Source organism: Megascapheus bottae, chromosome 6 (assembly GCF_031878675.1).
Source record: "Megascapheus bottae isolate mThoBot1 chromosome 6, mThoBot2.hap1, whole genome shotgun sequence".
In the NCBI taxonomy this organism is placed as follows: Eukaryota; Metazoa; Chordata; class Mammalia; order Rodentia; family Geomyidae; genus Megascapheus; species Megascapheus bottae.
The window spans coordinates 58,896,640-58,910,500 of record NC_143514.1 but is presented as its reverse complement, the minus strand read 5'-3'; the positions used below and the strand labels follow the sequence as shown (position 1 = coordinate 58,910,500).

At 44.6% G+C, this 13,861-nt stretch overlaps 1 protein-coding gene across 1 annotated transcript in view; it reads left to right on the top strand.

Annotated features, from left to right (window-relative positions):
* Positions 1-8,424: 8,424 nt before the first annotated feature.
* Positions 8,425-13,861, top strand: part of Smap2 (small ArfGAP2) — a 45,746-nt gene continuing 40,309 nt past the window's right edge. The window contains exon 1 of the mRNA XM_090335156.1: positions 8,425-8,948. Within this exon, the coding sequence (XP_090191282.1) occupies positions 8,846-8,948 (103 nt within the window). The 5' untranslated portion in view covers positions 8,425-8,845. The remainder of the gene's footprint in view (positions 8,949-13,861) is intronic.

Genomic DNA, 13,861 nt, shown 5'->3' with positions numbered 1-13,861 from the left:
TGTTACTATAATTTTTTCTCATTGGCTTGTATCAGTTTTATGGGGTGTAAGATTTTATTGTCTCCACATATTCCCACTGTATTCCAATCATTTTTATCCCATGTATCACACTCCCTACACTTTTCCATTTATGAAATAGCATTCCCAGGGCCAGGAGTGTGGCCTAGTGGTAGAGTGCTTGCCTAGCATGCACAAAGCCCTGGGTTTAATTCCGCTGTACTATATACACAGAAAAAAACGGAAATGGTGCTGTGGCTCAAGTGGTAGAGGGCTAGCCTTGAGAAAGCTCTAGAACAGTACACAGGCCCTGAGTTCAGCCCCAGAACTAGAAAAGAAAAAAGGAAAGAAAAAAAAAAAAGAATTAGCATCCCCAGCCAATGACAGGTAGTTTGCACTGGAATTCCATCTACTCAGGAGCCTGAGATCTGAGGATTACTGTTCAAAGCCAGCCTAGGCAGGAAGGCCCTTGAAACTCTTATCTCCATTTAAATACCAAAAATACTGGAAGTAGAATTGTGGCTCAAGTGGTAGAGTGCTACACTTGAGCAGAAGAGCTAAGGGACAACACCCAAGCTCTAAGTTCAGGCCCCAGGACCAGCACACACACACACACACACACACACACACACACACACACACACACGAATGCAAGAAATAGCCCCCCCCAAAAAAAAACAGGTTTCTTTGTTTTATTTTCATAGTTATAAAGTCTACTAGGGCAGTACTCAATGTTCTTAATCCTTCCCCCAGGGACCTAACCTTCTGCTAGTTCCCATGCACCCATAAAGTAGTCTCAAGTTGATTCATGTTGTGTGTTTAACCTAAGTAATTATGTATATGTATATTGCTTTGGTTATTTTCAGATGGAGTCCTGTGCTTTCTTTCTGTTTGTGTCAGCCTTAGGCTCTGATCTGTCTACTTAAGCCTCCTGCATAGCTGGGATTACAGTAATAACCCCCCATGCCTGGCTTGCTGATTGAATGAGATCTTGCTTTTTCACTCCAGCTGGCCAGGAGCCACAGTTCTCTGAGTCTTCACCTACCAAGTAGCTGGGATTACAGGTGTAAGCCAGATGATGTGTTCCGAGACGTGGATTCGTAGAAAGCTGTTACCCTTGAGAAGATGGTGCCAGAATGTGGTGAGAGCCATAGCTGCTGGAGAGCCCACCTTCACAGACACTGTTACAAGAGGGAAGAACTGGCTCCGCCATCGGGGAGAAAGCAGGGAAGATAAACAACACTAACTCTGTTCCAGCCTGCTGACTTCCTGTCAGTGCTTGCTATTGGCTGAACACTGGCAGAAGCCAGGGTGTTGAGAAAGCGGCTGATGCTGTTCTTCCATCAAAGTAACCTCTTGGGGGCTCTGGAGCAGGGTGAAGACAGACAGCAAATGTGGAGGGCAATGAGACCTCACACTGGCACATGAGGCAAATTTTGGAAGTTGAATGTATGGGGAGGTATCCTTATTCAGCCTCATCTGTAGAATGGCAATTTGGCTGGCATAGATTCTGGGTTGGCAACTCTCTTTTCTCTTGGAATTTTGGAGGCACTGTTCCAGTGTCTCCTGGCTTCTGGGGTTGCTGTTGAGAACTCCATGCCATTCTGATTTCATATCCTTGCCTTTCCCCTGCCCTCCAGGCTGTGTTATTTGGAGGTGAGGCTTTCTGGAGTTGGGTGGTTTTCTATTATTGTACTGCAGGGCTCTGGTGGGGGCAGGGGAATTCACCCTGAAAATGTATTCTAGGAGCTGGCTGTATTGCATCATTGCAGAGTTGCAACCAAGTGCGCACAAGGCTGTCTGTGATGGTTACTGTGCATAATGCAGTGAGCACACCGTGGTAGTAAGCTGACTTGGGGTCCCACAGTTGGTGCAGGTCTTCTACCTTTCCCCCGGATCTGCATAGGGAATAGCTATGGAAACTGTCACTGGGAACTCAAAGCAGGGTAGACATTTGGTAAAGAATCAGTGGAGTTACATTTGGTAGAATTTTCTCTCTTCTCCACCTCTCGGTCTCTCGCTGCTGTGCTGCTGACACTAGGATTTCAGGGCCTGGGTGCTGTCTTTTAGCTTTTTCACTCAAGGCTGGCACTCTGGCACTTCAGCCACAGCTCTATTTCTGTCTTTTATTTTCTTTTTTTCTTTTTGGGGTCATGGGGCTTGAACTGGGCCTGGGCGTTGTCCCTGAGCTCTTCAGCTCTAGGCTACTGTTGTACCCTTGAGCCAAACCCTGTTTCCTGTTTTCTAGAGGTTAATTGGAGATAAGAGTCTCAGGTCCTTTTGTGTCCGGGCTGGCTTTGAACCTTGATCCTTAGATCTCAGCTTCCGGAGTAGCTAGGATTACTGGTGTTGAGCCACCACACCTGGCTTCCTTTTCTGACTTTTGGTGGTAAACTAGAGATAAGAGTCTCATGGACTTTCCTTCCTGGGCTGGCTTCAAGCCATGATCCTCAGATCTTAGCCTCCTGAGTAGCTAGGATCATAGACATGAACCACTGGTACCTGGCTGACAAGTTGTTCTGAGAAAATGATGTGCTGGTTCAACTTCAAGTCTACTCTCAAGCTCCTTGGGACTGGTCTTGGGCCTGTGATCCTTTTATTTTTATTATTTATTTATTTATTTATTTATTTATTTATTTATTTATTTGTCACTCCTGGGCTTGAGCTCAGGGCCTGAGCACTGTCCTTGGGCTTTCTCAAGGTTAGAGCTCTGCCACTTGAGCCTCAGCACCACTTCCGGCTTTTTTCTATGTATGTGGTACCAAGGAATCGAACCCAGGCCTTCATGCATGCTAGACAAGCACTTTAACCACTAGGCCAAACTCCCGGCCCTGTGACCCTTTTAATTGGAGGCACAGGTTGGAAGGCCAGCCAAGATGCTTTCTAGAGAAACTGTGAGACTACACACAATCAAGGATGTATTAAGACCTAGATGACAACATGTGATGCAGCATGCAGCATAACAGATAGGCTATTCTCGTCATCACTGCTGAGCTGTCAGTGTGGGCATCAGTGTCACTATGAAGATACAGTGTCACTGTGGGCATTCTTAGCAATAGCCAACACAAGTGCCTCCAACAGAGGCGGGCTGTGGAGATGGACAGATGGGAAGTATGGCAGGAGAGCGGGGCCATGCAGTCAACATGCACGGAGCTGGCTTGTGCAGCAGCCATATGTTTTCATAGGCGTACAGTGCAATCTTCTGTAAGGCAGTGGAGGCTTTAAAGAGTCACGAGTTCTCCACTTGGAAGAAAAGTTGGCGAGCTGGTTGCAAGGAGTTGGCTGAATGTGAGACAGCTTGGGGGTGCGGGGAATCACTTCCTGGGACACTGTGACAGGAGTTAAGTAATGATAAATGTTGCTATATCCTTTTTTTGGGGGGGGGATACTAGTATCTGAACTCAGCTTGCTGATAAGGCAAGCACTCTACTCCTTGAACTATGTCTCTAGTTCCAAGTCATTGTTTATATTAGTCATAGAACTTTATTGAAGTAGGGCCAGGAATGTGGCCTACTGGTAGAGTGCTTGCCCTGGTTCAATTCCTCGGTATACACATAAAAAGACAGAAGTGGTACTATGGCTCAAGTGGTAGAACTCTAGCCTTGAGAAAGCCCAAGGACAGAGCTCAGGCCCTGAGTTCAAGCTCCAGGACTGGCAAAAAAGAAAAAAAAAACAACTTTATTGAAGTAAAATACCCCACCCTCCTCCAACTTTTTTTTTAATTGCTAGGATTGAAATCAGGACATTACATATTTTCTAGGCCACTGCCTCACAAAGCCATTGTACAGTGGGGCAATTATGTCTCACATCTGTAATCCTAGTTACTCGGAGACTGAGATCTGAGAATCATGGTTTGAAGGCAGCTCAAGCAGAAAAGTCTATGAGAGCACTTATCTCAAATAACTAGCATAAAGCCAGAAGTGGAGATATGGCTCAAGGTAGAGATCCAGTCTTAAAGAAAAGAGAGAGCGAGAGCAAGAGCGAGCGAGAGAGAGAGAGAGAGAGACACTTAGGAGTGAAACATCATGTGTTATCAGGACTTTTTGATTCCTTCCAATCTTCTGAATTTATAGATACAATGCAATGAATTTCCCAGTGACTACAGTGACAGATAACTCAGTAGATCCATTTTATAAGAAAATATAGTACTGTGCAATGGAGAGTCTGGCCAGTACTGTCAAGAGGAAACCCCAGATGTCATGAAGTATTGGTAGGGGCTGGGAGCATGGCCTAGTGGTGCTGTGGCTCAAGTGGCAGAGCACTAGCCTTGAGCAAAAAGTGTCCAAGAACAGTGCCTAGGGCCCTGAGTTCAAGCCCCATACTGGGAAGAAGAATAAGAAGAAGAAGGAGGTAGAGGAGGAGGAGGAGGAGGAGGAGGAGGAGGAGGAGGAGGAAGAAATAGTGTTGGTAAATGGAGGACTACTCTACTTCAGGGAAGCTGGTCGTCTTGCATTTGTTTATTTACTTACTTATTTCTGTACTAGAATTGAAGCTTGACCTTAGGGTCTTGGGCTCTCAACACCTTATCTAGTCTCCAGAACTATGAAAAAAAGACAATTTCAATTGTTCCAAATATATATTTGAGGTCAGGATAGTGAGATATTTGCCTTGTCCATATCTTTAGGCCCTAGGATATACTTTATTCTTCTCTGCTAGTAATCCTGGTAATAGGACTAGGGAGTGTAGTAGCCTTGCCTAGAATCTGCAAGGATGGGTGGGACCGGGAGTTTGGCCTATGGTAAAGTATTTGCCTAGCAAGCACCAAGACCCAGGTTTGATTCCTTGGTACCACATACATAGAAAAAAGCCAGAAGTGATGCTGTGGTTCAAGTGGAAGAGCTCTAGCCTTGAGAAAGCTCAAGGACAGTGCCCAAGCCCTGAGTTCAAGCTCCAGGACTGGCAAATAAATAAATAAGGAACGTGAAAGGATGTTGGTTCATTTGAAAGCATTAAAGCAGACACATACAAAACAACAAGTAAAAAAATTACATCCATTAAGAAAAAAAATCAAAGAAACTAATACTTGATTATGGTTCAGGATAGGTTAGGATGTGATAAATACAAGTAAGTTAACACAAAGACAGCTTGTTCCTGCTATGTATCCTTTATGAGCTGACAGAGAATTCTTATCAGTTACTCAAGACTCCAGGCTAATAAAATATCCAACATCTATCTAGTCATCACCCCAGAAAAAAGGAATTCAGAAGAGTTTTAAAGCAGCAAATAAGTGCTTCAAAATGAACAAAATGCACAAAATGAAACCTCCTTTCTACACAGATTCATTGTCCATATCTAACCATAAGAGGACCAGGAATAAAATCCTACCATGTACCCAGAAGGCAAAAAGCCAGAAATATTTAGTAAAGAGCATTAATTATCATTCTCTATGTACCAAGTGCTATTCTAAATATATTATAAGCATACCTCAGCTAAGCCTCACAATAGTCCTGAGAAATAACACTGATAGTATTCATATCCATCACCATCTTTGATTTATAAACTAAATAACTGATATCCAGAGAGGTTTAAGAAACTTGCCCAAAACACACAGTCAGTGTTGAATTTGAAGATTTCAACCCAGATATTCAAGCCCCAGGGTGTGTGTGTGTGTGTGTGTGTGTGTGTGTGTGTGTGATTAACCCCTACAATATGCAAACTCTCATTCCATGGAAGAATTGGAAAAGCACTGCAAGGCAATTTGCAATTTTAAAAGCTCTTTCTGAAGAGCATGGGGGAGGGATCAGTTTAATAGGGAGACTATTTGCAGAATGAGATGAGGAGGGCACACCTATAGCAGGCTGGTAACACTGACCCTCTATTTCATCACCTGAAAAATGGCTAGGATGAGAGCTGTTTTGATGGGCTTTTCTTCCTCCTCTTCCTCCTCCTCCTCTTCTTCTTCTTCTTCTTCTTCTTCTTCTTCTTCTTCTTCTTCTTCTTCTTCTTCTTCTTCTTCTTCTTCTTCACTGTTAGTGGTGGGACTTGAACTCTGGGCCTGGGCCATGTCCCCTGAGCTCTTCAACTCAAGGCTACCACCTTCCCCCTTGAGCCACAGAGCCTCTGGTGGTTAATTGGAGATAAGAGTCTCAAGGACTTTCGTGCCCAGGCCGGCTTTGAACTGTGATCCTCAAAACTCAGCCTCCAGAGTAGCTAGGATTTCAGGCGTGAGCCACCACACCTGGCTGATGGGCTTTTCTTAAGAAAACATTTTATGGACTAGTGTGTAGTATTGACTGAATGTGTTGATCGATTGAATGATGGTACTTGAATTCAAGACCAGGGCACTTTCATTTAGCTTTTTTGCTTAGGCCTGACACTCTACCACTTGAGCCACAGCTCCACTTCCAACTTCTTGCTGGTTAATTAGAGATAAGAATCTCATAGACTTCTCTACCCCAGCTGGCCTTGAACCGAGATCTTGTTAGGATTGCTGTGGTGAACCACCAGCAACCTGGCCAAAATAGTCTCTTAGGAATGGTTAGACTAGAAAGACTTTGAGAATTAAATTGTTCTGTCTATCTCCCTGGAAAAGCTGAGGATCCCAGTTCAATATCAGCCCAGACAGGAAAGAGACTCTTACTTCCAATTAACCAACAACAAAAATAACAGAAATGGAGCTGTGACTCAAAGTGGTAGAGTGCTAGTCTTGAGTGAAAAAGCTAAGGAACAGTGCCCAGGCACTGAGTTCAAGCCTCAACAATTGTAGTTTTCCTCTGATGAGATGATTTTTTTGTTGTTATTTTCTTTTCCTAGTCCTGGGGCTCGAGTCAGTGAGAGCCTGAGTGCTCAATTTTAGGACTCTACCACTTGATCCCACAGCTCCATGTCTGGCTTTTGGGTAGTTAATAAGAGACAAGAGTCATGGACTTTCTTGCCTGGGTTGGCATGGAACTGTGATACTCAAGCTCAGCTTCCTGAGTAGCAAGTCACCAGCCACTGGTGCCCACAGGATGTATTTTTTTTTTTTTGCCAGTCCTGGGCTTGAGCTCAGGGCCTGAGCACTGTCCTTGGACTTTCTCAAGGCTAGAGCTCTACCACTTGAGCCTCAGCACCATTTCTGGCTTTTTTTCTATGTATGTGGTACCAAGGAATTGAACCCAGGTCTTTGTACATGCTAGGCAAGCACTTTAACCACTAGGCCAAACTCCCGGCCCCAGGATGTATGTTTGAAAAGAACCTGGTCTTGAGAGAAAGCAGAGCTGGAGAGAGCTTCATTAGAGACCAGATAACACCTGTGGTTCGGGGGATCAAACCTAGATCCTCCTGCTCTGTCACTGAGCCACACCCTCAGCCTTTAGTATATTCCTTCAAACATTACAAACCAGATCTTTCCAGAGCATAGAGCCTGATTCTTAGCAATTTCTCACTAACAATTTGCTGAGTGAATGATTGAATGAAGTAAGGATGACAGATGTATTTCTAAATGAAAGGACAGCCACTTATAAACTACGGTAGCTAGGATGGCTTTGGATAATGTGCTATGCTATAAAATCAGGCTCTGCCCCACCCTAACCCACATAACCGTCACTACACCAAACTGCATTGTTTTTGAGGACTTAAAGATTGAAAGAAAGAAAAGTCTATGCAACAGAATGATGTCCACAGATGAAAGAATTCAAAAGTATATAGGTATCAGTGGGAGCTGACATTTTAAGTGAGGTAACCAGATTCTCTCAAAATTGAAGGAGAGTATGGCAGTCCTTTAACTTGCGCTAGGGGCTTGGATCCTTTTTATTTTTTTTTATTTTTTATTTTTTGCCAGTCCTGGGCTTGAGCTCAGGGCCTGAGCGCTGTCCTTGGACTTTCTCAAGGCTAGAGAGCCCTACCACTTGAGCCTCAGCACCACTTCCAGCTTTTTTTTTCTATGTAGGTGGTACCGAGGAATCGAAGCCTGGTCTTCATGCATGCTAGGCAAGCACGCTACCATTAGGCCAAACTCCCGGGCCCTTGGATCCTTATTTTGAGGCTTCGGAGTATGCATAATCCCCGAATTACTGAGGGTTAAGAGCTTGGATTCTTGGCTTTTTTTTTTTTTTCCTCGTTGAAGGAAAAAATAATTTGGAGGGTTTGGGTTTACTACAACATCCAGGTTATATAAGGATGATAAATACGTAACTTATAGACTTGTGAGGATTGTACTGGAATAATTCATGTAAAAGCGCTCAGCACAATGCCTGGTACTTAGTAACAGCTGGGAAAACGTTAGAGCTTTTCCATCACTTCTCTCCCATTCCTTCCCCTCCCTGTCAGGCTCCATTCATTCTTTTCCAAGGACATTCAGGGGGCGGGTCCTCTTCTTTCACCCAAGCCCCGCCCCCTGCCTCTCCTCGGATTGGTTCCTACGAGGCGGAGCGGAGAGCAGGGCTCAGTGCCGCGCGGTGGGCGGGGCGCATGCGCGGGCTGGGCTGGGTGGGGAGGAGAGGAAGAGCTGCCGGAAGTGGGCGGCGGAGGTGTTGGCCGAGCTGGTGGCAGCTGCCAGGGAAACCTAGGCACGGGACGCCGGGTCCTCAGACAGGCAGGCTGGGAGGACTCGTCTCCACGGCCGGCATCCGAGGGGAGGACGGCTCCTTCCGCCTGAGCTGAGTCCCGGCACCAGCAGCCTCCACGCACCCGGCCTTCCCCTCAGCCCTGCAGGGGGCGCCTCACTGAGGGGGCTGCGGCGCGGGGGGCGCGGGGCGCCGACCGGGCAGGGCGCGCCGGGCCGCGCCGGGCCGGAGCAGGAGCCTCACCCCCGCTCCGGAGCTGCCCTGGGCGGGGGGGAAGCGGGAGTCCGAATCCCCACTCCGAGGCAGGGGCTCCTGGGGAAGAGGGGGGCGCCTCGCCCTCCGCCCCCGCCGGCACCCTGGCCATGACGGGCAAGTCGGTGAAGGACGTGGATCGGTACCAGGCGGTCCTGGCCAACCTGCTGCTGGAGGAGGACAACAAGTTTTGTGCGGACTGCCAGTCTAAAGGTAGCGACATTCCCTCGGTGGGAGGGGGCCGGGGGGGCCAGCAGCCCCCTCCGGCGATGCCAGGGGCCTGGCCTGCCTGGGGAGGGGGCTTCTGGAACTTAGGGGGCTCGAAGTCGTATGCAGATGACATCGCGTGCTACTCTTGGCCTCAACCCTCAGGAGAGCCTTGTGGGTTTCTTTCGTCTCGGGGTTGGTGTGTGTGTGTGTGTGTGTGTGTGTGTGCGCGCGTGTGCATGCGCGTGTGTTTGAGTGAGTGATGGTGGGGTGGAACGGAAGTGGCCTGATGTGTTCAGGTGCAAATGTCTATTCCTGGGCTCTGAATGACTTCTAGGCCCACTGTGGGTCCAGAGTTAGCAGCCTTTCATTTGCCAAGCTGTGGGCGAACTGTGTGTGTGTGTGTGTGTGCGCGCACGCGTGTGAAGGGTGACAGTGTGTGGAGGGGAAGGTGAGATGACAGGAAAACTGTTGAAAGGGTTTTTAAAGGTGGTGATTGTTACTGCCTGCTATTTCCTTAGCCTTTCCTCCTTTCATGTTTCAGCCTTGCTGAGATCTGCTTAGGTGGCTTTCTTCTCCCAGGATGTGTGCAGTGGGAAACTGTCTTACGCAGTGACACAGTGCGGATTTCTAGACAGCCTTGGCCTTGCCTTAGGGAGTGCGTTGAAAGGCCTCCTGCGTGTGTGGTGGCAAAAACTAGCAAAACTGGGCTTGTAGTGCAGGATCCATTTAATCAGGAGAGAAAGAAAAGCAAGGAATTCATTGAATTCGTTGCTTCCATGATACTTCTAAAGATGAAATAAGACCATTGTAAATTTGCAGGATTATTTACTGTTTGTTTTCTGTGCTTTAAAGATTCATGATTTAATACAATTAAAAGCTTTAATTATTAGTGAAATGTCACAGAGAAAAGCTGCTGTTTTGGGGAGGCTATTTGTTCCTAATGTAGATTTGACAGGGTTATTTGCCATGTGTAGCATTATTAAGCGTGTAGTATAAAACAAAAAATTCCAGTGCATTTGTATTTATTTATTTTGATGTTTTCACCTGATGACTTTATTTTAGAAGGTCATATCAGGAGGGGGGAAGAGGAATGATGCATTGATTTAGACACTTTATAGAATTTTTGTTACTGACCTCTATCAATCGGTAAATAGAATGGGTCATTAGAAAAGCATATACTCAGGCGTTTTTTCCGAAATTTTACTTTGGCAAGGATTCATTTTTAAAGGTATTTTAGAATCGTTTTATGTTGAGTACGTTAATTTTTTAATAGGCTGGTTCCTGGAAGATCTTGTGCCAGACCTATTGGGAGATTCAGTTTACAATCTATGAGAGTCTGTCTTGGCTTTACTCAAATTCCCTTATGTTCTCAGTTGACAGATCTTGAGTCACTGTGAGGCAATCTCAGAGTGAACATTGCTGTATCTGGAGAATCAGATGCCATTTTGATTAGTTCCCTACTCCCATTCTCATATTGTTTTTATACTTACTCATATTACAGTGAACGTAACATATGGGAAAAGAAAGGGGTTGATTCACCATGTCTTCTACCAAAATTTTCATTCTTCTTTAATTCTCTTAACAAGAATTCATGAATTGCTGTTGATGATATAATCCTGGGTCCTGAAATTGGAAGTTCTTCTTCTTTTTTTCTTAGCCAGTCCTGGGGCTTGAACTCAGGGCCTGGGTACTGTCCTTGGATACTTTTTGCTCAAGGCTAGTGCTCTGCCACTTGGGCCACAATGTCACTTCTGGCTTTTTCTGTGTATGTGGCTCCAGAGAATCGAACCCAGGGCTTTGTGCATGGTAGGCGAGCATACTACCACTAGGCTACATTCCAAGTAGGAAATTCTTTTCAGTACATTTTGCCACTGTATTAAAAATGAGGTGCCCTTCGGTCACGTATTGTCTATCTAGTATATGAGTTATCTACTATTCCCTTCCACCTTTCCAACCCTTCTCACTTGTTTTTCTCCTTCCCTTTTCTAATTTCAATGATTATTAAGATAGTGTGGGCAACTACCAGAAGGAAGGTAGAAAGAAGAAATGCATCAATAAAACTCAATTCTTAGTTGGGAAAGGAATTTAAAACTGGTTAAAATGAGATTTGGGGCTTGGAGCATAGCCTACTAACAGGATGCTCACCTAGCATGCACGAAGCCTTAGGTTCAATTCCTTAGTACCACATACTCAGAAAAAGCCAGAAGTGGTGCTGTGGCGCAAATGGCAAAGTGTCCAAGAACAGTGCCTAGGCCCTGAGTTCAAGCCCCAGGACTAGCCAAAAAAAAAAAAATTGGATTTGAGGTTTTTTTTTTTTTTCTGTCCTTGGATTTTATTTTGTTCAAGACTAGTACTCTGCCACTTGAGCCACAGTGCCACTTCTGGCTTTTTCTATGTATGTGGTACTAGGAATCTGAACCCAGAACTTCATGCATACTAGGCGAGCATTCTACCATGAGGCCAAACTCCCAGCCTTGAGTTTACTCTTCTGTATTCTTTCATCTTAGAAAATTTAAAGCTCAGCCGGGTGTGGTGGCTCACGCCTGTAATCCTAGCTACACAGGAGGCTGAGATCTGAGGACCAAGGTTCAAACTCAGCTCAGGACAAAAGGACCTCCAGTTAACCTCTAGAAAATGGGAAGTAGGGCTTGGCTCAATAGTATGGTGATATCCTTGAATCGAAGAGCTCAGGGAGAGCACCCAGGCCGAGTTCAAGCCCTATGATCCACGAAAAAAAAAAAAAATTAGAGCTCACTATATGGGCACCATTAACATTCAGTTAGTTGATGTGGTCTGGACTATTGACCTATGAGCATATATTTTTGTAATGCTCCAGAGTAACTCTTAGGCATGTACTCTGCTTTTATGATATTTCTTGATTAATTGACCCTTCAAATATGTGACTTAAACACCAGAATAAAGAGCAAGCAAGTGTTCCTTGTATTTAGTAGAAGTTCTATTGGGATTTTCAATTCTGTTGAGAGCAAAGCTCCCCAGTGTCTGAAACTGCTAATGGGTATATAGGGAAAGAATCTGCTTTGCTACTGCCTTAAAAAAATGCAGTGATATATTTTAAGCCAAAGATGTGGTTACCTCATTATGAAAGCCTTCAAGTTAATGTGACTTTTATTTATTTATTTATTTTTTGCCGGTCCTGGGCTTGGGCTCAGGGCCTGAGCACTGTCCTTAGACTTTCTCAAGGCTAGAGCTCTACCACTTGAGCCTCAGCACCACTCCCGGCATTTTTCTATGTATGTGGTACCGAGGAATCGAACCCAGGTCTTCGTGCATGCTAGGCAAGCACTCTACCACTAGGCCAAACTCCCTAATGTGACTTTTAAAAGGTAAATTTTTAGACTGACTTAACTTAGGATAAATAGGACAAAATGACTGAATGTTCCTGCTATCTCAATGGTAACTCTGGCAAGTTGTGGTCAGTCTTGCTTCTTTTTAGGAAAATGGAGTGGATCATACTTCTTGATATTTGGGATTGTACTAATTAGTCCAGGATTGGTTCTGCATTTCCACATAACCTCTAAGCAACTTCTTCAGAGGGGGTATAGTTTAATCTAGATACGTGTTCTTACATACCACATAATGATCTGCCTTTCTGATGACCTGAATACTTATGTCCACTCTTGGAGTATTTATTTGTGTCAGCTTTAATGAAAAATTGAGAGGTATTTAGTGGGCAGAGTACATATTTGATGATCTTGAGAACTATTTACTTCCGACTTTGAAACACTATTTAGAATTTTGGACTCTGGGAGAAACTTTGGTAAGTTTTTTCTTTTTCTTTCTACTTTTGTTACTTGTCACTGAAATGTTTCATCTCTGATCATCTAGCCACTGCCACTATAACTCCCATTATTTATGTATTTTTAAATTCATATTACCTTATGAAAAAAGATAATATTTTCATGTGATTCAAACTTCAAAAGGGCCAAAAGACAACCTGCACAGTGAAAAGTTATTATCCTGTCCCTGAACCCTTAGTCACCTTTTATTCTTCCATGAAGGCAACCACTGCTGGTCATTTCTTACCTGACTTGAGAGAGCATGTATGCATAAGTAAATAATGACATTTGAGTATATTTCTTTTAAGTGTATTTGTAAAAATAGTAGATTATTATCCATAGTTTTTGGTATCTTTCATTTTTCCTTCAGTAATATAACATTGAAACTATGAAGAGTTTGTTCTCTATATACACTGAAGGACTTCTGCCTTATTTTCAGATATTGTCTAAGGCTGTACTCAGATTGTCTCAATGCTGTTGGAGGGCATATTATGTGTATGTATATTTTTTTCTGTCAGTACCAGGGTAGGACCTCAATCTTATTCAGCTTGCTTGTTCAGTTGGCACACTACTACTTGAGTCATGTCTCCCACCTGACATTTTTTTTTGCCAGTTGTGGGCTTGAACTCAGGACTTGGGCACTGTCCTGGAACTTTCTCACGACTAGCACTCAACCACTTGAGCCACAGCACCACTTCTGACTTTTACTATGTATTGGGGGCTTCATAAAATAAAGCTATGGTACGGAGGGCTTCGTGCAAGTAACCTAGCATTAGACCACAGTCCCAGCTTCCCCCGACCCCCACTGTCACTGTCCTTGGTCTTTCTCAAGGCTAGAGCTCTACCGCTTAAGCCACAGCACCACTTCCAGCTTTTTCTATGTATGTGGTACCAAGAAATCGAACTCAGGTCTGCATGCATTCTAGGAAAGAACTCTTACATGCTAGGCCAAACTCCCAGCACTGGAAGGTGCTCTTGAGTGACTTGAAAAGCAGTTCCCAAACGCAGTGTATCTAAGAAAGTGTCCCAAGCCCACCCACAGTACTTGGAAGCCCACCTTGGAGGTGGCAAAGAGGCAGACTAGTGAAGGAAACAGTAGATTGGATTATGGAACATTTA